At 35.0% G+C, this 24,222-nt stretch overlaps 2 protein-coding genes across 7 annotated transcripts in view; one reads left to right on the top strand and one right to left on the bottom strand.

The window, feature by feature from the left end:
- The first annotated feature begins 652 nt into the window (after positions 1–652).
- On the top strand, positions 653–7,184 carry Polr2K (DNA-directed RNA polymerases I, II, and III subunit Rpb12). Of its 3 annotated transcripts, none has more exons than XM_069503337.1 (4): positions 653–812; positions 1,026–1,131; positions 2,173–2,265; positions 7,055–7,184. In XM_069503337.1, exons 2-4 carry the CDS (start codon positions 1,068–1,070, stop codon positions 7,075–7,077), a joined length of 180 nt encoding a protein of 59 aa, XP_069359438.1. In that variant the 5' UTR covers positions 653–812; positions 1,026–1,067; the 3' UTR covers positions 7,078–7,184. The 3 variants fall into 3 exon arrangements, with proteins under 3 accessions (XP_069359438.1, XP_069359440.1, XP_069359444.1); XM_069503339.1 differs by lacking the exon at positions 653–812 and adding an exon at positions 885–909; XM_069503343.1 differs by lacking the exon at positions 653–812 and adding an exon at positions 935–958.
- Positions 7,185–8,124: 940 nt separating this feature from the next.
- shn (schnurri) overlaps positions 8,125–24,222 on the bottom strand; it is a 33,759-nt gene continuing 17,661 nt past the window's right edge. Inside the window, exons 1-6 of one of the 4 annotated variants that reach the window (XM_069502929.1) lie at positions 22,002–22,441; positions 15,002–18,300; positions 14,751–14,915; positions 12,118–12,368; positions 11,851–12,056; positions 8,125–11,159 (exon numbers count right to left, since the gene is read on the bottom strand). In XM_069502929.1, the coding sequence (XP_069359030.1) occupies positions 8,623–11,159; positions 11,851–12,056; positions 12,118–12,368; positions 14,751–14,915; positions 15,002–18,280 (6,438 nt within the window). In that variant the 5' untranslated portion in view covers positions 18,281–18,300; positions 22,002–22,441 and the 3' untranslated portion in view covers positions 8,125–8,622. Of the gene's footprint in view, positions 11,160–11,850; positions 12,057–12,117; positions 12,369–14,750; positions 14,916–15,001; positions 18,301–22,001; positions 22,442–24,222 lie in introns of those variants that run through there. The other 3 variants (XM_034974239.2, XM_034974256.2, XM_069502937.1) reach the window with 3 other exon arrangements.

Raw genomic sequence — 24,222 nt, 5'->3', positions numbered from 1 at the left:
AACTTATTATTAAGAAAGAACGTCAATTATAATTATCCGTTTTTTTAATCCTCAACCATTACCCAACCAAATCGAAATCCAAATATAAACACCAAATAAAACCACAATAAAATGATTATTAATGATTATATACACATCACATGTTTATACTCTTTGTTAAAAAACACAAGTCACAACATATTTTTTTTAAAACTGATTTTACGACTCTGTGCTCTAGCTCTTTTGAACAAATCACAACCTTCGACATAAGAATACACCATACAATTTCTTTGGTCACAACTAGCGTGGCCCCCTCATTTCCTCTCGCTCGAGCAGATTTTCTTACTTGTGAATTGTCATTTCTTCTACACTTCACGTTGTTTGCCAAATACTCTCGTACAAATACATTTCGGCAAACAAAAAAAAATGGCCACGGTGATAAGGACAAAACATAATCATTTTGTCACGTTCTAATAGCTTAGCTATCTTAGCTATAAGTCGTAATAATAGTTTAGCTATCTCGCTCTAACAGTAAGTGTCACAATAGGGCTACTCTAATAGACCTTGTTCCTTAGATGAATGAATACCTATTAGATGTATACTATCTCTATGCCTTGTTCTGAGAATGCAATAGTGACTGTGAATAGTGATCTGTGGTGACAATTTCAATCAAAACTTTATAAGGCTCAAAAGGGTTAGAGCTCAAAGCCGTAAAACCAGTTTAAAAAAAACATTTATTTCAATTTCATAATTTCATGCTTTTCGTTCAAATGTGCTTTTCGTACTTTTTCGTTGGATAATTAGTAATTATTTTTTCTGGTCGGTGGAAATTAGTAAGTTATGTTTTCGTGATTTTATAGCTTTTAGCGTGCTAATCATTATACAGTATCCATTTTCAGAGTGTCTAGCCGACCAATCCAAGGTTTTTAAGTAAATACTCTGGTTCTTAAGCAAATAAAAAACTTTAGACCAAGTTAGTGTACGTAAGTACATCGATGAGTGTACTACATAAGAAAAATTACTTGTTTAATTTCTTCTTTTTTTAGGTTCTTTCCAGTTCCTACTTCCTCAAGAATAGAGGCTCAATCATGGCTGACACAAGTGCTAAAGAACCGTCCGTGACTAAAGTGCCTATGATATACGTTTGTGGCGGTAATAATTATAAAAATAACTGGCTTATGCTCGCGACTTCGTCCGTGTGGACTACACAATTTTCAAACCCCTATTTCACCCCTTTTAGGGATTGAAGTTTCAAAAATCCTTTCTTAGTGGGTGCCTATCTAATAATAGCTATCTCAAATTTTAGCCCGATCTATCCAGTAGTTTAGTATCCAGTATAAAAAGTTTGAGATGTGCATTGATAGATCAGACAGACAGAGTCAAGTAGTCAGTCAGTCAGTCACCTTTTCCTTTTATATATATTTAGATTGTTGTAGTAGATGACTTGGCGTGGAATAGGTTTTTAAGAATTCAGCGGGAACTGGTTTTCCAGGGTAAAAGTATTCTACCCTGAAAATCGGAGTTCCTACGGGAATCTCTTTGCGATGCAAGCTATCTTTGTATCAAATTTTGTCAAAATTGGTTAATATGGGCATTGAAAAGGTACAGCCTACAGATACAGACAGATTCTTTCACTTTCAAACTTATAATATTAATGTGAATATTGTTATCGGTTAATGCACTTAGTCTGAAGTTGCTACTTTTAAGTCTGACATTGATTTGAGGAACACCCATTCTACTAAATAAATATAACATTACTAGCTTATTTCCGCTGATTTGTCTGTTTAGACTACATACATTTCAAACCCCTATTTCACCCCCTTAGGGGTTGAATTTTCAAAAATCCTTTCTTAGTGGATGCTTATATCATAATAGCTATCTGCATGCCAAATTTCAGCCCGATCTGTCCATTAGTTTGAGCTGTGCGTACCAGTGTAGTAGAAAGTTAAAGCAGAAGTTAATTTGGCTCTTATTCCATTTGTCGCTTTTTTAAGTGATATTAGTAAATGTGCAAAACTGTACATAGATGTCCAAACGTTTTATTATTTATTTTTATGGTGTAAAATTATGCAATGGTGCTACATAATATATATAATATATTTCTCTATTCTCTGTAAGTATATTGATTAGTTAAAGGTATTTTTTATACTGTCTGGAGTTACATCCTACTAATTAAAATAATACTTTTTTCAGAATGCCACAGAGAAAATGAAATTAAGCCTAGAGATCCAATCAGATGCAGAGAATGTGGTTACCGTATTATGTACAAGAAGAGAACAAAGAGATGTATCCTTTTCAACCTCTAAATATATTTTTATCTATGCACTTTCTTTTTTTACTACTTTTTTGTGTGCACAGTGATCCATTATAATGCAAAAATCTTAAACTTAAGTCATTATCTGAAGAAGTACTTGATGCACTTCGGCTGTCCAATTTCAAAACCTAGCAAGAGACATTTTTTGAAAACAACCAGCCAAGTGCAAGTCAGAGAGAGGGTTCCATACAACAGTCGTATTTTTTTGACATTTTAACTCAACCTGACCCCTGAACCTGAATTCAAAACACCCCACTGAGTGAAATCTAAATTAACACTATTCAAATGATGGTCTTCGTGTTGACACTTGACAGATATGACATCACTAACATTTCGTTCCAAATCTTCCAAATACACTCACAATTCACATGACGCTTAAAGCTGCTGTCAACGGCAAAATGGCTAAAATCAAGTTACTTCAGAACCAGGTCGGGAATCGCAGGTCCCGCGTACCTACTTGATTAATAGAAGTCAGTAATCAAAACACTAATTGTGAGGTTTCACATTGTTTAGTTTTAACTTTTAACACCGAAAAAATCATTTAAGTATTTAAGTAGTAAGTGCGTTCTGACGTATACCTGTGCGTATACTATCAACAAACTCATCTGACGTATACTATTAATATTCTTGTCATCATCATCATGATCAACCCATCGCCGGCTCACTACAGACAAGTATCTCAGAGTGAGAAGGGTTTTTGACCAGAGTTTACCAAGCTGGCCAAGTGTGGATCGGCAGACTTCACACACGTTTGAGAACATTATGGAGAACTATCAGACATGTAGGTTTCCTCACGATGTTTTCCTGCACCGTTAAAGCAAGTGATATTTTAATTACTTAAAAACGCACATTACTCCGATCCGCACATGCCCAGCGTGATAGACTATCGCCAAAACCCTTCTCACTCTGAGAGGAGACCCGTGCTCTGTAGTGAGCCGGCGATGGGTTGATCTGTGATCATGGTGCACATAGCTCCGAAAAGTTAGAGGTGCGTGCCCGGGATCGAACCCCCGACCTCCAATTAGGAGACATCACTAGGCTATCACTTTTACAATCTTTTACATTTACAATTACAATCTAATACAAAAATACAATATGTAAGTATCAAAGTAAACTCATTTCTTGGTTCTGTATTTGATTCAAGTCCCTTGCTTTGTTTTGAAATTTGCACAGCCAACTTATACTGACCCACCAGCTTATTGGGTAATCCATATTATTTTGAAATAATTCTGCAGCTTTTACCTTGTTATATTATGCTGTATTGTGGCATTGCTGAATTTGGTGTGAAGAGTGCTTAAGACGTGTACTTTAGACTGGAAGTAGTAAAAAATCTCCGGGGTTTGTTATGCTTATCACTGTTATTAATTTTTGTTGCTTAGTTTTGTGTTTTTGTATAATTTCACTTCCAGATAAAAGTGCATTCCAGCTTAAGACAGCATCTTTATTTTCCATCAATTGAAATGATAAAATAGTAATAAAGTGAAGAGTTTTTGACACAAAAAGTTAAAACGGCGCGTGAGGAGTTTAATTTTACGCGTTATGAGCTACTTTTCATCCCAGAAAATCCACGCGGACAAAGTCGCGGGTATCATCTATTAATTGCTTATTTATTAACACCAATTTCTGGTTGCTAGCCTGGTTCCCATAAAATAGCATTTTGTTTGCGAATTTTTGCATGCATTTCACAAAATACATGGCTGGGATCACATCACACTGAATTTTTTCACCGATTTGTACTGTATCAAATCAAGCATGTGTGTCTTGTTAGTTTGGATGTTCGTTTTAATGGTGTAATGCAACATGGCTAAAAAAGGAGCCAGTGATGAAGTCTATCCGATTGAATTACTGTAGCAATAGTAATTTATTCTGTAGTATGGACTCAACACGTCCACACTCCGATTAATACGTAGGTACTAAGGCTGAGATCTATAGAGGTACTTTGACTTAGCTCAGACTTAAGATGAAGTTAAAACGAGACAGACTTATGCAGAGATAAGTCTGTCTTGTTTTAACTCTGTCTTAAGTCTAAGGTTGAAATCTGTAGAGCGCACTTTGACTTTACAAACATAGGGGAGTGGGGTCAAAATTTTAATGTGGGATGATGAGACACATTTTTCACACATCATTTATCTTTCGAGTGGTATCTGCAGCGCTGGTTCCAAGGTGGAATTTGTATTCGTGAAAAACGCGATATTTTAAGTTTTCCATTTTGTCGAACAGAACAATGTCAAAGAAAAATCTATGGAGCTAAAACAAATATGAATGGGTTATTCCCGTTGAGTCACACCCCCGTGTGTAACACTGTGACACAAGGTGCCTAAAATTTCAAAACATTCCCGTTGAGTAACACTGTTACACAACGGGAATTAATTTGAACTTGTTGGCACCTTGTGTCACACCTACATAAATACATATTATTGGGCGTGTATCGAGTATTAACTGATTGTGCACATTTCCGGGATGTTATTTATTTATAAATACAAGATGACAAAAAATAGACATGGGTGTCGTTTTCAGGGTTTTCGAGGGTGCTGAATTTGATGATGACATTTATTTTATAAAATCCATGTCGGCCATCTTGGATTTCAGAATAAATGTCATCATCAAATTCAGCACCCTCGAAAACCCTGAAAACGACACCCATGTCAATTTTTTGTAAAAAAAATCATGTCCGCCATCTTGGACTTCAGAATAAATGTCGTCATCAAATTTAGCACCCTCGAAAACCCTGAAAACGACACCCATGTCTATTTTTTTGTAAAAAATCCATGTCGGCCATCTTGGATTTCAGAATAAATGTCATCATCAAATTCAGCACCCTCGAAAACCCTGAAAACGACACCCATGTCAATTTTTTGTAAATAAATTCATGTCCGCCATCTTGGATTTAAAAATAAATGTCATCATCCAATTCAGCACCCTCGAAAACCCTGAAAACGACACCCATGTCAATTTTTTGTAAAAAAAATCATGTCCGCCATCTTGGATTTCAGAATAAATGTCATCATCAAATTCAGCACCCTCGAAAACCCTGAAAACGACACCCATGTAAATTTTTTGTATATAAATTAATGTCCGCCATCTTGGATTTAAAAATAAATGTCATCGTCCAATTCAGCACCCTCGAAAACCCTGAAAACGACACCCATATCAATTTTTTGTAAAAAAAATCATGTCCGCCATCTTGGATTTCAGAATAAATGTCATCATCAAATTCAGCACCCTCGAAAACCCTGAAAACGACACCCATGTCTATTTTTTTGTAAAAAATCCATGTCGGCCATCTTGGATTTCAGAATAAATGTCATCATCAAATTCAGCACCCTCGAAAACCCTAAAAACGACACCCATGTCAATTTTTTGTAAAAAAATTCATGTCCGCCATCTTGGATTTCAGAATAAATGTCATCATCAAATTCAGCACCCTCGAAAACCCTGAAAACGACACCCATGTCAATTTTTTGTAAAAAAATTCATGTCCGCCATCTTGTATTTATAAATAAATAACATCCCGGAAATGTGCACAATCAGTTAATACTCGATACACGCCCAATAATATGTATTTATGTAGGTGTGACACAAGGTGCCAACAAGTTCAAATTAATTCCCGTTGTGTAACAGTGTTACTCAACGGGAATGTTTTGAAATTTTAGGCACCTTGTGTCACAGTGTTACACACGGGGGTGTGACTCAACGGGAATAACCCAACGGTAGATATTTCAGATCAAAGTGACCAGTTCGACAAAACGACCTTTCCATTTGTAAGGATAAAGTGTGTTTAAATCTGTCTGATTGTCTGCTAGCTTTTCATGGCCTTTGCGTCAATTCAACTGATTTTGGTGAAATTTGGAACAAAGATTGCATCTCGGGGATGGACATATTTATTATGCTTTTTTTATCCCGGAAAATCAAACAGTTTCCACGGGATTCTTAGATAAACACAAACTCAAGTGGAGGAAGTTGCAAGTATCACTTTCCAAGGTTTTCTTACCTATCTTACCTTTATGTAAGTTCCTCTGGTGCTGCAAATGTTCATGGACGGCGGTCACTTGAGTACCCACTTACAAGAACAAGAGATACCACAAGTAACGTACAATTATATTTTTTGCTTTGCAAAGTTTTGAACGTGCATGACTTCGCAAAACATAAATTAGATAACTTATAGAAAGCTTGGGAATGAGTGTTGCTCTAACAGCTTTGATATTTCTAATAAGTTTTAAGTGGTATTGTGAAACGGTGATAGTGAAAAGAATACCTGGATTGTTGCGGGGGCTTCTCAGACCAGGGCGCGGTTGGAACCCTCAGCCTTAAAATTTTAAATGGACCATGACATTCCCTCACCTATTTAACTTTCAAAAGTGTACAAATAATAATTGTTTTCGACTTCGTACGCGTAGATTTAGGTTTTTAAGAATCCCATGGGAACTCTTTGATTTTCCGGGACCAAAAGTAGCCTATGTACCAAATTTCATTGAAATCGGTTAAACGGATGGGCCGTGAAAACTAGCAGACAGACAGACGGACAGACAGACACACTTTCGCATTTATAATATTAGTATGGATTTATTTTGATTGATTGACTCGCCGCGTCACCGCACGTGCCTATATAATATAAATCATGGATGATTTTGATGCTTTTTAGGGTTCCTTACCCAAAGGGTGCCGCCAATCAAAATATTTTTGCTGTTTTTTTAATATACTTTTATATCAATCCTACGAGAATATGTTATAATACAACAATTTTCTTAATAAAATTTTCAGTGGTTGTGTTTGACGCGCGATAAGAAGAAATAAAAATATTTCATTTTACATTTACTTTAATCTTATCATTATAAAATATCTACATAATATAATATAATGTATAGTAAACAATAAATGGGCAAATATTTGACATGTTTGTAATTATTATTAAAATACCAATTGCCTTCTAGATCTTGTAGTAGTAAGTATAAAAATACAATGGCCCCGATTCTCTAGTCTCTCTCTAAACTAAATTTAGAGTATGTGCATCCTTTTCTTTTTACTAATGCTAAAAAAGGAACGGAACATGACTTTCACATTTAAAGACTCTAAATTTTAGTGCACAATACAAATTTAAACAGTAGGTTTGCGAGTGCGTGCTAAAATCACGGGTTTTACCATCTAAAAATTAAATTTAGAAATGTCTAACTGCTTCTGTCCTTTTCATATTACAATAGTAAGAAAAGGGTGCGAATACTCTAAAATTAGGTTGTGCTTAGAATCGGTGCCATTACCTATGTAATAATTTTTATGTTACACCATCTACTTACTTTTTCAATATCATATTTAGGTTAGGCTTATCTCTATATATAAAAATTAATCGCTGATTCTGTAATTTATTTTACATGTTATCTTAAAAGTAAACTAATCTTTGTAGTTCTAGTACAATCTTCAAAATGTTAAAACAGAATTCATCCAATTTTACTTAAGTAATATTATTTATAATGCATTTTAATTATAAATTAATAATAGGATAATACGCCACCCTAAATACCATACGGCCTTACGTCTGAAAACAATTTAAAGAGTAGGTACACTACACTCGTAGGTCACTAGTCCTTTTAATATTTATATATTTAGCACGCAGACCTAGCAGTTATTTCATTATTTAGGCATAATATCACGCAAGTCAAATATTTACCCAATTGAAGAGTACGTATCTAGTATAAAACAAATATCTAGCACAAGTACTATTTTTTCGATATGGAAGACTCTTCAAAACAGCTTTAGGCTAAATTTCGTTTGTGGAAGTTGATATGCCAATTACATTATGATACTATAAAAGGATTTTGGAAGTAATAGTTGTTCAGTGTAAATACATTGTTATATATTTTATAAAAATACATACAAAAGAGTAATAACTATACTACACTTTTCAATATGCAATATGTTTCAATGATATTTTATACATTTAACCTTAATCATGGACCACATAATATTACTATGTTTTGAAAAACTGAATGTGTTGTACCTATTGAGTTATCCGTTTCTTGCCTCAAATTCAAGAACATTTAACAAATATCGTAATATTCCTTATTTAGAACCGTATATTATAACAATAATAATTAAGCCTAATATGGAAGCAAATATAACAATATTAAAATTACTTTAATTTAAGATATTTACATGATAGTCTCCAGAACTATACATAAGTATATAAAATAAAATAGAACTATGGATATAGTTAAAGCGCATCATTTTGTTTTCACAAATAACTGAGTTTTACCCCAGAATGAATAATTACAGTTTAAATTAAAAATAAAAACAAAATTGCACATTAAAATAATCTACTTACATTAATTTTGGCACTAATTATCTGTGGCACTATAATTAACTATTTGTTCGGTATCATGACCTTTCTTATTTTCAATAGTCTTGACCTCACTATCATTTACACTCTCACAAGTCTTTTCTGTAATCATACCTAAATCTTCGTCTTCCGAAGAGTCCCTGCCTGTTAGAGGTAGAGCTGGCAACGGACCGCTTGGTTCTCTATATTCCAGCTTCGTAGGGTCTTTTTCGTGCAACTTCCTTGCCAGCGACTGAAGACTAGCTAGCGAACTGGCGCAATCTGTCGTGTCGATATCCGTTAAACTGAGACCTGCTCGCTCAATCTCGGTAAAAGTACCGAACGGTAGTTTAAACAAACACTCGAGACGCATTACGTGCATTTTACTTCTTAGATGTTTAGCTAAATGTCCATGTATTCTAAATGCTATATTACAATCTGAACAGCGAAAAGGTCGTGGATTAAATGATGTCGCTGCGCCGAATGTAGATGTCATTGAAACTTTATTGTGATGTGAGGCTGAACGCTCATGTTTCTGAAGGTGACCTCTCGTTCGAAAACTGACAGCGCATACACTACATCTAAATGGTCTCTCCATATAGTGTATATTCAGATGTAGTCTTAGTTGAGATGGTTTTGTGAACGTTTTGTTACAGAAATCACAAACTCTCCGCCCATCTTCCATTAGTTTTCCTGGAGAGTAAGATGTGCCTTCAAAATCTTTTCCTTTACTTACTTTGAATGCTACACCCCCTACCCCAATTACAACTTTAGGTGCTACGGAGTCAAATTGATTCCCATCGTATTCTGTTGGAGTTAATTTTATTCCTTCACCTTCCGATCTTTCATCTAATCTTGTTTTTTCTTCCAACGGAATCTTACTTGCATTGCTGTCGTCACTTGATATCTCTGGTTGAATTTTTAAAGGATCATCTAAATTTTTTATGGGATTTATTCGGGCATGTTTTAAATATTCTGAAACTACATATTTTGCGTTTTCTGAATTAGGTTTCTTCGTAACTTTGTTACTATGATAGGATGAACGATCATGTTTTTGAAGATACTCTTTAGCCCGATTACTAACAGCACACACACTACATCTAAACGGCCTCTCCATATAATGTATATTCAAATGCAATTTTAATTGTGCCGATTCCCGGAACATTTTGTTACAGAAATCACAGTCTTTCCAGTCGTCGTCTATTTCGATTTTTTTTCCTTCATTTAAGTCTTTGGAAGGCATGGGCTCATACTCAGATAAGGGCAATTTCATTCCTTCACCGTCCATATCATTCTCCACCCTTGTTTTTTCTTGCAAGGGTATCTTGCTTCCATCGCATTCATCACTTGATATATCTCGATGATTTTGAACAGAATCATCAGGAGATATCATGGGATTTATTCTGGAATGTTTTAAATATTCCGAAACCACGTGTTTAGCATTTTCCGAATTGGGTGTCATTGAAATTTTTATATTATGGGACGCTGATCGCTCATGTACTAATAGATGACCCCTCGTGCGAAAACTTACAGCGCATATACTACATCTAAAGGGCCTCGGTGGTTTAGTGAATGTTTCTTTACAAAAAAAACATACACGTCTGTCATCTTCCATCAGTTTTTCAGATGAATAAGAAATACCGTCTAAATCCGTTTCTTCTAATGTACCTACATTAGATGTCCCTGAATCATATTCTGAAAGAGGTGGTTTTATTTCGGTGACTTCAGAATGCTCGTCCGTTCTTACTTTTTCTTCTATGTGTATCTTACCCACATTACTTTCTTCATTTGATATACTATCTGGATGACTTTCTAGAGAGTTATCAAACCCCTTAACTTTAATTCTAGCATGTTTTGAATATTCAACATTGGGATGAGCGTTTTCTAAAAGCGGATTACTAGGAGATTTGTCTATAATTTCATTATTAAGGAGCATCGTCGAACTTTGTGAAATTTCCTTAATAATAGTATCGTTTTTAGTCACAGGAACCCTATCGATCATTTCATTAGTATTTATTTTTACTGAAAAAGTATTTAAAGTTTGTTTGTGGCCTTTTTCATAACCACCTGTATTTGTAAACATAGAGTTCTCCAAATCAATTTTTCTTGTTTTAAGATTGCACGTTAGTTGACTTTGTTTTATTTTAGAGTCTAATAGAGCCCGTTCTGTTAAATATGTGTGCAGCATTGGTTCGCCATTGACCCACTGACTCTGATGTTGAGGTAGCTTAGCTGTATTTGACGCTAACGATGCCAAAACACTGGATTCTCTCGCAGTTGGTATTTCTGGTACGCTATTGGGTGTTCTTAATTCATTTTTGCTAAGATCCATTGGCTCGTTATCAACATCCATTCTTGAGTCTACCAAGGTTTGTAGTTTTTCTGAAGTATTATCAACTTCACTGTCTAATGAGATGGGTGTATAAGGATAAGTAGTAGGCCTGGCGCTAGTTATTAAACCAGGAGTCGCCGACGTAGCCGGTCTACTACCACCTAAAGATAGTAAACAGTGGGCAGCTTCGTGTTCTGGTAGTCGAGATTTACAAATCTCTGTATCTGAAAAAAGAAAAAATAATGCTTAGTAATACCAAGTATTTTATGTAACTTTTTTATGTGTACATTATTACCTCTCAATAAAATATGTTATTATAATAAAATGCTCGCTAATATATTAACAATAATATTATTTTGTTAGCGACATTCTTATAATTATTTAGTATTCTTATGAGTCTAGTAAAAGGTCGTCTCATGTATTATTTTTTATGAATTCCGTGCTTTGAAGAAATTGAGATTCCTATTTTTCTTGACTAGGGAATAAATAATAATTTACTACTGTTAATTTGATACTAGTCATTGCCAACAAATTATATGATATTATAATATTGGCAGCAGGTCAGGATTAATTTATACTTAACATGGTCTGAATGTGGAATATACTTTAACATGGTGGCCACGATACAGGTTACCTAGTGCGGAGACCACTAGCAAATGGGCTCTGTTATAACCTTTTTTTCAAAAAAAAAAAATTAAATAAAAGTTATTTTCAATTTTAATTTTCATTAGTTACTTCAAAATCGTTTACTACGATTTATTATTATTCATCATCAACCGATAGACTTCCACACGCCACGGTCTTGCGCCGCCTGATTATTATTAGAAATAAATATTTTATAGTTCAATTAAATATTAACGAAGTTGGCATGCCTTAAAGCAGCTTTATTAAGAAAAAAGATAACAGACTACATACCACTTGATTCTGTTTCGCCTTCGTTTCCTTCATCGCCGTCCGAATCAGTTTCGTCATCAGTTTCACCTGAACACTGCGCCATTTCGACACCTTCGCAGTCATTCCCTTCATTTGGATTTATTCCTAACTCGCAACATTTTTTGTAATGAGCTTTACTCTTCATGTGTTTTGTCAAGTTGCCCTTTGTTTTAAAGCTGAAATGTCTGCTATTGTTAATAATATAATAAATGATTTGTAAAACAAAAACCTTTTATATAGTATATTTACCTAAAAACGCAATGAACGCACGTGTAAGGTCGGACATCAGTGTGAGTTCGAATGTGTTTCTTCAGCATAGAAGGCTTTTTACAACGAATCCCACATTCAGAACAAACATAACGTCCTCTGCCACGACCACGTACATATGTATATTCTTCATTACTTTCGAATCCACCAGTTACTTCTTTTTTGGATGTTGCAATATTTTCAGCAATATTTCTCAATTCGTCCGACCTTCTTGTATCCATAAAAGGTATTATCTGAAATTTTAAAATTGTCTAACTTACTATTACGTAATAACATACCAAGTAGCACAAACGCTATGTGAACATTTCCTTAATGACATAGTGTTAAAAGTTATGATGTCGTGATTTATAAAATTTATATTTGGGAATAGGGATACAGGCATGATTTTGCTTTACAGCACAAACTTGATAACGTAGCTACATAAAGGTTTAATAGGTGTTTTTATATTGCTATCATATTTAAAATAAGCTTTTAAAGGACTTTATATGCAAACGTTATTCCATAAAGCAATACATATTATTGTAAAAAAGCATATTTTGTATTTTTAGGTAGGTATGTTTAATCTGCTTACTGTATAAATGTGCAGTAATTTGCTTGTTTAATTCTTGAAAATTATATAAAGGTGTTAATAAAATAAAAGTCACTCGTATTCTACAACTGTCGCGTCGTATAAAAATGTCGTCTAGTAAAAACTATTTTTCATAGAATGGAATAGAATACATTTTTATTCAAGTAAAATTTTCCAAGTGCTTTTTATTTTGCTTTTGCCCGCGACTCCGTCCGCGTGCCATTATCCATAGCCTATAGTAGTCAGAGGTAATGTAGCTGTCTAACTTTTACAATGTAAAATTCAGTTAACAGATTACTTAATGTTTACGAAAGTTGCTTTTTTACGAATGCTTTATAATTAATGCTACAGCATTAATTATAAAGCACACACGGCTACAGCCGTCTAAAAAGCTTATTTTAAAAGCCAATATGCACCACTAATTTTTAACTACTGTAAATAGAAATTAGCTTGTCAGAATTCGATACTTAACACGTTGCAGTTACAAAAACCGGTCAAGTGCGAGTCAGACTTCGCACCGAGGGTTCCGTACTTGATCTTTTTGCCATTTTCCACGATAAATCAAAAACTATTTAATGCATAAAAATAAGTAAAAATCTGTTTTATAATATACACGTTAAGCCCATTCATATGATAGCCCACTTGGTATAGTTATCTTACTTTGGAAATACTAATTATTTGTACATGAACACATTTTAATTTTATTTGTGTGATGTCACCACAAATCTACGGTTTTCGGATTTATTCCTTTACTTGTGTTTGTAAGACTTACCTACCTGCCAAATTTCATGATTCTAGGTCAACGGGAAGTACCCTAGAGGTTTTCTTGACAGACAGACAGACAACGAAGTGATTCTATAAGGGTTCCTTTTTTCTTTTTGAGGTACGGAACTTTAAAAATACCTATAAAAATTGCAATAATTAGTCACAATATTACTAGCGTACATGTGAAATTAAAAAGCAGTGGTGTATGATAGCAATTCAAAAACACATACTAAATGTTAAATTGATAATGGGGCCGATTCTCTAGTACACAATCTCTAAACTAAACTAAATTAACAGGTCTAAGTCTAGTGCTTTCCTTTTCCGCAAGCAACATTATGAAAGGGATAGCAATAGATTTAGACGTGATATTTTAGTTTAGTTTAGAGATTGTGTACAAAGGAATTAGCCACATTATCTTATCTCCACTTTTAAAGACAAACCGTTACTAAACGAAATTTTTCACGAAATGAGTTATTAATGCCATCTATGTCAAATTTTTGTAACCTACAGGATGAATTTGATAGTTTCTTTGAAATTCCATTTACAAGCTAGATGGCGTTAAAATTATTACACTGATGTACGACAATAGAGCATATTATGTTTACTAGTTTAATCGGCAAAGTGTAACTTATTCTTTATTCACTCTTTTCTTTTTATCAAAATTCCACTAAAGTAAGTAAAGTGTTAGGTACTATACAATTTAAAAATCAAAATGAATATTGTTTTTATTTAACACAAATAGTTTTCGGCATTGTATGTTAATCATTACCTATCATACACCCTCAAAATATTGGTTAAAATACCATAAATTTCCGTTATTGAGAAAAAACAAGATTTTATTTTATTTTTTGCTCTCCTGTAAAATTTGGAATTTTTGTTTAGTAACGGTTTGACTAAAAGAGTTACCTTATTTTATTAAGATTTTAATGCTATAAAGCTAAATAAATGATTATGCCTGTATCCAACCACAAATATACAGTTCGCGACACCATAACTTTTATATGACTATGCTATTGACGAATGCTTACATAGCGTTTGTGTACCTCGATGTACATAATATTAATTCTGGATTAGTTATTATTTTATTCTCCTTTTTAAGAATATCACCTTACAAAAGATATGCTCGCCATCTGATTAAATCGTAGAATATTATCAAGTTCATAGCTCGTAGATTACATCGTAAGGTAAGGTACAAATCTCCTTTAGTTAAAATAATATTTAATAAACAGTTTTAATAAAAATGAATAATTGTTAAATGTTGCAGTAAGTAGATTATTTGTACCTGTTTGTCCTTCGAATTTTTATTCCATTGCGATGAATGAGTCAATATGAGATCCTGTTTAATCACAGCTACAGCCACGTTTTGCGGTCGATGACGTGAGTCATATAGAGACATAGCAGACGATGCTGACAGTCCCAGCGGGTCTGGCGTCAGCTCAGATAGTAACTGTAAATATAGTTAAGTCATTTACTACACAATCGACCAACAAACACATATTAAGTACATTCAAGATTACATTTCGTTGTAATTACCTGCCAATTACTATACATCGATAGGAAATGTTGATTCGGTACATAAGTTGGCTGTGGACGATTGATAGTGCAGTAAAAAACTTTAGTGGAGCATTTTAAACCCAAGTACGTGTAAGCATTGCCATTTAGATAGAGTTGCCCATAAGCTTTTGCTGGGCGGGGAGTTTCAGGAGATATTAATGGCATTGTATTGGCATTAGGTGTTATTCCATGGTGTTTTTTTGGAGTAAATGTGCCAGGTTTTAGAGGCAATGTTGATGGTCTTAAAAACTTAGGCTTTCTCTCATCGCTTAGTGACTTTGCTGCAAAATTTTTTTGAAAGTAGGATGTTTCTGACCTTTCGTTTTGAATTGATATGGCACATGTTTCTAGAGTTTTACAATTTTTCTGGACCTCTGACGAATTTTGTATTTGATTGTTATATATTTCTACTTTAGTTATCAGATTTTCGAAATTGAATTTTTTTATTTCATTTTCAGGGATACTATCGGCATTTTTAGAAGGTTGTAAATTAGAATCCTTGATTTTGCTCTTAATAAATAAGTAATTAGTATTTTCTTTCAATACAGGCATTCTTGGAAAACCATCAGCATTTCTTTTAACAGCACCTTCAGTTCGTAGAGCTACTCTGACATTATTGTTTGCTGGAAATGAAGTAGTAGGAACAGGCTCATCTACGTGTTTAATTTTTATAATTGGCACGGTTGAAATGCTTCGTAATTCTGCATTGTAACTATCTTTATTTTGGTTATGTCTCTCTATTTCGTTAGTAGAAGATTTTGTATTAGGACTTTTCGAATTAAAAATTCTGTCGTAATTTGTACTTCCTTTTCTAGGCATGTTAATTGATGAATTATCTGAAATGTTCTCTAACTTGGACCCGTTCTTAATACACTCATTGTTTTTTATTTGTATGTTATTACTTCCGACCAGTAAGCCAGGGGTATTGGGACCAGGTATTCCTGGGACATGAGGTATCAGTTTGCCGCCGTGAAATATAGTTGTAGCGCCGTTAGGTGACGAAGATGGACTAAGCGGAGGCAGCGTTAAGGGATTATATGCTGTAATGGCACTTAACGGTGGAAATTGGAAGTGAGTTATGTCATGAATATTTAGCAAGTTCGAACTCTGGGCGGTCGGAGTTGATGTTGAAATTCTGGAGGTTTGAATCTGAGGCGTGCTAACAGTTTCTTTTGGTGTAGGAGGATTATGGACAATTGTGCCTCCAGAATGAAGACCTGATCTTACAACAACGCTGCTTGCCTCTAAATCGTTAGCATACTTTGAAGGTGAAAGATTTTGATGTATTAAAATCGGAGATAGTTGAGTTTTACTAGGTTCGATGCGTAAAGTTGTAGTACTGCCAGAGTGATCGACTATTTTTACTTCACCTCCAAACATTTGAAGAGACGTAGAATTATGCCTTATATGTGGTGACATTTCCTCCATTAGTCTCAAAGAAGACGTATTTATTTCCATACATCTCATTTTAGGTTGAGAATATAAGTCGGTAGACCGAGGCGATGAGTTATCAAGTAGACGTGGACTGTATGTTTCTGATCTGCTATCAAGTCGCCGCTTTGGACTAGATTCTTTAGGCCTTATTTTTAATGTCTCAGTCTTTTTATTGAATTCAGATGGTAATCTAGAATCCACAAGTCTCGTGTTACCAAGTAGTGGCCCTGGAGATGGTAATGGGGCAATTACGTCATTACAATCTGGCTTTAAAATCACAAGATTATCGGGTTTATTTTTTAAAGGTGGCGATTTAATTGAAATGTTAGTTCTGGAACCTGGAGCCATCGTATTTTCAGGCAATCGAACATTAATGGAATTACTTCTAAAAAATATGTTTTCGGGTCTTGCACTTTTTATTTCTTTTTGGGCATTATTTACTGCAGTGGAACTTTTTGATAGGACACCTTTGCAATAATATAACCTATGAACTTCTAAGTTATCAGCACTTCTATATACTATTTGACATAAAGGACAAACGTAGAGAGGTCCTAACCCATCAACTAGTTCACTTGTCACAGGGTTAACTCCATTGGCCTTAGTTTTAAGTAGCAGATCTTTAATTATTGAACCTTCGGGATTTAGTGGATGCTTTTGATCTTCAAGGATCTGAGCAAAACTTTCGGAGTGAGACCTCTTCCGTATCAAATTGTCCGGATCGTAACAATTTTTCGTTAAATTTAATGGTGTCAGTTCTGGTGTAATTTCCATTTCATTTAAAAACTGCTTACTTTCTGCAATTTGTTTAATTTTGCCATACTTTTTTTGTAAAGGAGTTTCAATAACATCAACGATGGCCTCATTATCTGATATAATTTTAGAGATATGTTCCGTAAAAAAGTCAGCATTATTCTGTGAAATAGTCTTTTTTATCTTATCTTTCTCATCCATTCCATGATAAAAAGCTGCTCTGAACTTGGGTTTATAAATCGTTTTTGATTTGTTGTCATTTAAAGTAGAAAGTATGTGTAATGACATATTGTTACAGTCATTGGTTAACTCTGGAGAGGAAAACTCATTAGGTCTCTTTTCTGACCGAATCATTGAAGTGTCCGAACTCTGATCCCTATCTGAACCTGATAAGGACGTTGGTGGAATTGACGTGTCACTTTCGGAATCACCGGACAGCTCATCATCGTTGATTGCGCTGGCAATATCAGCGCCTTGCAATCGCAAAGCATGTGTTCTTGACCTTCTATGTTTATATAAATTTGATTTTGTTTTAAAAGCAAATCCACATGGTATACATGGAAACGGTCTCTCATTTGTATGAGCTCTGATATGTTTCTGTAGAACTGAAGGCTTGGCACATGATATCTTACAATATGGGCATATATATCGTCCTGTACCTCCACTGTAAGTTTCCTTTATAAAATCATTTTCAAGGTTTTCAGTCTTATTTAAAAATTCTTCAGAAAAACTGGTTTTACCAGGTATTTGAACAAAACTATTTACATCACTTAAGCTAAAGTTTTCATCGTTAAAATTAGTTTGTACATTTTTTTCCACATCCATGCTGCATTTATCGTATATATTTTTAATTTTTTCTATTTCTGGGTGAGCTGCTGCAATACTTCCGTTGCTTATAGTAGAACTACTAGTAACTTGTAAAAGACTGGTTTCTTGATATCCACTTTCTTCCCCCTTGATCGAACTACCCGGAAGCATTGACATAGTAGATGCCATTTTTTTGAACTTCTTATGAAGATAGCTGTGGTCATTGTTAGAGAAATTATCCAAGCGTTTTTCTTGAGTTAGCGGCATCTTTTACGCGACTTTCGGACCTGTAATAGAATGCAGAAATAAATCAATAAATAAAGAAAATAGTACCTTTGTATAGTCCGCGACAGATCGAGATGGCAGTCGGGGTGTGAGGTGGGAGGACACCCCGCACACCCGCACATCACCCGCGCACGCCTGCACCGGGTTAGCGCGGGTATGCGGGGCGTTCCCACCCCGATTGCCAGCGAGACGTGTCGCGTACTATAGTTTATTTCCCCCCTCAAGTTCATCCGCGTGGTTATTGAAGATCCGTAGGAATTTCGCAAATTCTTTCTTATTGGAATCTACGTTACAAAGAGAATCTACATGCAAAATCTCAAGTTTCTGAATGCATTGGTGAGTGCAACTGCAGAGTTGTTTGAGATATACGTCAGTCTGTCGGTTTGTTTCTTAAATATACCCAATATGTTAAATAGAATATTGATACTTCGCAAAATCTGATAAAATGTACTTAGCAATTATAATTTAAGAAAATTATCATATATTATGTACTAATGTGTAATATAATTGCAGCAACATTGTATATTTAAAATATATTATGTATTTTATCATACATCATTTTTGTAACATGGTGGCGACTTTTTGATGCAAGACGCATGTGCTATGTTATGGCCTGTGTGTCTAATAGTACGTAGTGACATCATCATGAGTCATGACGTAAGCACGAACTTGCGTTCTACACACGAGGATATCCCCGTAACTATTTTCCTACAAAGTTTCTTCTTTGTTTAGCTATTATCTCCTAAAAATAATATCTACTTTAAAACATGTTATAGTTAGTTCAGTATGCTAAGAAACAAATGGAACTATGTTACTAAGTGCATAATATGTACATAATACATAATATCAAAACTTAAATAAAAAAAAATTACAAAAAAATAAAAACCGACTTCGATACACAAACACTAAAAATTGAAAAATAATTTAATTTATTACCGAATATATTATGTATACAAGAGTTAATATAGATCCATAATAATACTTTTTGGTGCCGGTGCCAATTAGCTTTAGCTGCGCGAATCGTCTGGCCTTCATATTTTTATGAGACTCCACAATGGCACCTCATTGGCACCGACCCCAAAAATATTATTATGGATCTATATTAACTCTTGTATACATAATATATTCGGTAATAAATTAAATTATTTTTCAATTTTTAGTGTTTGTGTATCGAAGTCGGTTTTTATTTTTTTTGTAAAAAAAATTTATTTTACAATTTTTAGTGGTCCCATGGAATTATGCTATGACTGGTTAAAAATCTACTGTTTACTTAAGCTATTACACTGATCGCGAGCAATTCACGCTTATCCGTTGAGGAGTTCCAGTATCTATCTTCGAAGATGTTCATCAGATCTTCACCAAATTTAAATGGGACCAACTTTGAAGTATACCCTTTCAAACAAAAAAAGAATTTTCAAAATCGGCCCAGGCGTCTTCGAGTAATCGGGGAACATACATAAAAAAAAAATAAAAAAAAAAAGATTCCGACGAATTGAGAACCTCCTCCTTTTTTTGAAGTCGGTTAAAAAGCAAGATGTTAAAGAATGCTCTATTGCATGTGTGGGTGTTTAATGTTTATCTAGATACAATCCAAACGCGTGTAGTGGTAAGAATGACGACCTCGGTTTGCGCTCACTCGAGGCATTTTGTAGAGGGCTGCGTTGCTACATTCTAAGAAGGCGTTACAATTTCTGAGAACCGGAGACAAGTAAGCCGGTCCACTCGTTTATAACGAACGAGCAAATAAGCGCAGTACGCATTACGCACACAGACGTAGCGGATTGTTCAAATTGGCGTAGAAATGTAGAATACACTTGAGTCGCTTAATACTGTACAACTGTGCTCGTATTAACGAGACCGTATAATATCCAAGTAAACCTTTATTATTATTGGCTGCCCCCTTTTAACTTGTTCATAAGATGTTGAATTAAACCTCCAAAGGATTTAAAGTTTTTATGAGGTAGTAAGTACCTAATCAGTTTCTAGATTTATAATTAAAGAGATAATAATAAACGAGAATCACATTTTGATGTGTTATAGAGAACTAAAGATGTGTTTAGAGACAAAGGAATCCCGATGATCGGCCGCCGCCCGCCGGCCTGGCGCCAAGCCAGGCGGCCCTGGCGACGCCTGTGTCTGCCGCCAGCACGCCGCCACCAGCCTGTTTCGCCCCTACTTAACTATCTGTGCATAGTATTAAAATATGGCATATAGTCGACAGACCGTGAGCAGTAAAACTTTAACTGAGATTGACCAAACCTGGATAACTACATAACTCCTCTTCCTTAAAACATTGAAAGTTCTGTAGCAATTAGCAAACCACGGAATAATGGAGAAACCTATGGAGAATCTATATCTAGCTCTATCTTATCGGACTTTTATTGACTTAAATAAGTTCGGAGAATTTAAGTTAAAATTTTCAATTAAGTGCAGTAATGAAATATAAAAAATAAGCTAGCTAATACCCGGAATGCGTTGCAATGCCACTTTGTATGAATGACTCGCGCATCACCTATTGTAGGACCGTTGACGATGCTATGTCAGAAACACCTTCTCGCAACAACTGATAAGCACACCTCGCAAAAATATTATGAATGGTATGGGAATGAATTAGAGACAAACAAACAAAAATATATTATTCATTTTATGTATATAATGTACCTACATAGATTTTCAACGCGGATATAGGTTCATACACCTACCTACCAACAGCAAGACGTTTACCTATTGCGTCTGTGTGCCAGGTCCATGCGAATTATAGTAGGTAATTGCACAGATTCCGTTGTCTTTCTCTAAACTAAATTTAGAGTATCTGCATCCTTTTCTTTTTAACAATACTATAAAGGGACAGAACATGAACTTTACATTTAAAGACTCTAAATTTTAGTGCACGCTACAAATTTAAACAGTAGGCTCGCGACTGTGCTCGGTAGGAAAGGCATTCCGAACCAGTGGTAGATGCATCCGACCATTCGTAAGTACTTGTAAAAGTATATACGAATAAAAAATATTTTTATTTATTTATTTATTTGTGCGCTAAAATCACGGGTTTTACCATCTAAAAATTAAATTTAGAACTGTCAAACTGCGTCTGTCCTTTTCATATTACATTAGTAAGAAGAGTATGTGAATACTCTTAAGTTAGGTTGTGCTCAGAATCAGTACCAATATCTAGTTAGATGCTTAATATTTTTATAATTTTTTAAATAGGTATTTTACTAGGTACCTAGCCAAAATTACTACAGAAAACGGCGCAAACTTAAACACCTTTATTGTGTTGTGTGATGTGTCTTGTCCTATGTAGGTATACCTATAACCTATATCATTATAGGTACCCACTTCCACGCGTTATTACTTACCTACTGAAGAAATCGAATTATGATACTTATGTGGTAAGTATAAGTATTCAATTGATGTTTACATAAATCTCTATTTTTCTTTCAGTTGAATTTTCTACCTAAAAATTTTACTTACCTACTCACGCTAATCATTCACATAAAAGTATCTTATAGTTAGTTGTGTATTTATTACTAACAATGAAGTATGAAAAGAAACACTGAGCGTGTGATTAGATACCTACCTAAGCTGTATTTTGAATGAATATGCATAGTGGAATTTGGCAAATCTTTACTAATCGCAATACATAGGTAGCTCAAATATATAAATAGGTATCATTACTTATTACTTAATAAAGATTTCTTACCGGCCGCGGGACCGTGAATCAATCCACCATTATAGGAGTATTCTTGATATCATTTGTTTACTCCTCTTGAACATATGTCAACAAGTCCGATAGGCTGCATTTCACCCGCGCGCAAGTGAATCATCGTTAATAATTGCGCGACGATCCACGCCACGACACACACACACGCATAGGTACACTTCGGATAACGTCACACTTGCACTCGAACTCAAAAACCACTCTCTTTCATCTATGATAATTATTCACACGTAAGTAATTTCCTATTTAAGTAATCTAAGAACCGTGAATGTATTTCGGATGAACGTACATTACAGAAACGAGCGACGCACGTTACCACGCCGCGATTGTCTGTTAAACTGTTTTTAGTTGTACTTTGTCGCTCGTATCGTTTCGTTCCGTTCGGGACTCGGGTATAGCTCCCCGCCCCCCGTCTCCCGCGACCTCTCTGCGCGGCTCTCGGACTGTGCGAGTGTGCGGCTCATGTGCGGCTGTTTGCTCACGGTGAAGAAGTGATTCATGGCGCGTTCTATCTATCTCCTTCCTTCACCGCAACCGGATCGGTCGCGCGTCGTATTCTATTTATACCTATCTATATATGCACGGACTTTAACACTGCGATTACAGTGCCATCTTTACGAATTTATGATAAAAATATGCAAAATATGTGTTTAGTCAACACATTCTCGTACACATGTACCTAACTACAATTTCTGATCTGGCTGTGCTTGTATTCCCTTCCTTTCCCTTAATTTACACTTAATATCTAAGTAGGTATTGAGGATTGAACATGAATAAGTACCTACATAATTATATAATAGGTAGGTAGGTATATCGATTGGATATAAGTGGGCATTTAGTAGGTAGGTCTGTACCTAACTACCTACTAATTATTTAAAATATTATGTTGAGATTGCACGTTTTAATTACGTTCTACCTACTATGGGTAGAATAACTATTATTGACTATCGGTAGCTCCAATCGTAGGTGCCTACCTATAAGTAATTTTCATGCAGCAGTGATTTCGTAACGGTTGCGCTCGACTAGAACGGGTATTGCCTTTACAAGTTTACATGCCACTGTTCATTTATGATTTAACATTCTCTAAGTAGGTAGGTACCTATAAAAATTTATTTATGGTATCTTCACAAATTCGTATTATTTATATAAGTATACCTACCTACCTACTACTTACCTGATTCGCCCGACTTCGCTCGAGTGGAATTTGATATAATAAGTGCATAATATAAGCCTATGTCTATCTGGAATAAAGTAGGTACCTACCACCTTTAAAATGGTGAAAAAAAATTCAAATAGGTGCAGTGGTTCTAGAGATAGCCATTTTCCTAGTAGGTAGGTATTTATTTAATTTAAATGTAATTATTTTCATCTCAAAGAGACTGGCACATAGTATATTATGTAGGTAGGTAAGTGGCATTTTCCTATATTTAACTTATCGCGTGAACTCGCTATCACGACCTCTTTATCGAATTTCTGTTAGCACTCGGCATATTGTACCTACCTACCTACATGATATTTCGCTCTAAGACAAATAAAGGCCGCGTCATTGTGGATATTAATCTTATTATTTAGTCGGCAAACTGTGAGATGATAACTTCTAGTGGAGAAACTCCTCGACACTCGAGTCAGATATGAATGTATAAACACATTATTTGCAATGATAATTCAAGGCGCTTATCAGTTGTGCGGAGGCGATGACGCACGCGCTGTGTTGATAGCGCCCAGTCGCTCGATTGTTGCTTGTTGGTCAGGAAACCAGTGATACACGGAATTGACGAATGTCAATTACACTTGAAGCATCCATAATTCACAGATCCCATGATCTTGTTATTTACTTATCATCTTTCATTTAGTACCTAGCAGCTAGCTAGCTAGACATGACTGCCTACCTACTAGGTATCGTCATCATCATCATCATCATGATCAACCCATCGCCGGCTCACTACAGAGCACGGGTCTCTTCTCAGACTGAGAAGGGTTTTGGCCATAGTCTATCACGCTGGCCAAGTGCGGATTGGCAGACTTCACACACCTTTGAGAACATTATGGAGAAATCTCAGGCATGCAGGTTTCCTCACGATGTTTTCCTTCACCGTTAAAGCAAGTGATATTTTAATTACCTACTTAAAAGGTACCATGCTTAATTATTTATTTATTAATTACCTTTAACACTGAAGTAGATTATAAGCCGACAAGTTAATTC

This window comes from Maniola hyperantus, chromosome 2 (genome assembly GCF_902806685.2).
Source record: "Maniola hyperantus chromosome 2, iAphHyp1.2, whole genome shotgun sequence".
Lineage (NCBI taxonomy): Eukaryota > Metazoa > Arthropoda > Insecta > Lepidoptera > Nymphalidae > Maniola > Maniola hyperantus.
The sequence above is the reverse complement of the archived record's forward strand: the minus strand, read 5'-3'. Positions and strand labels throughout refer to the sequence as shown.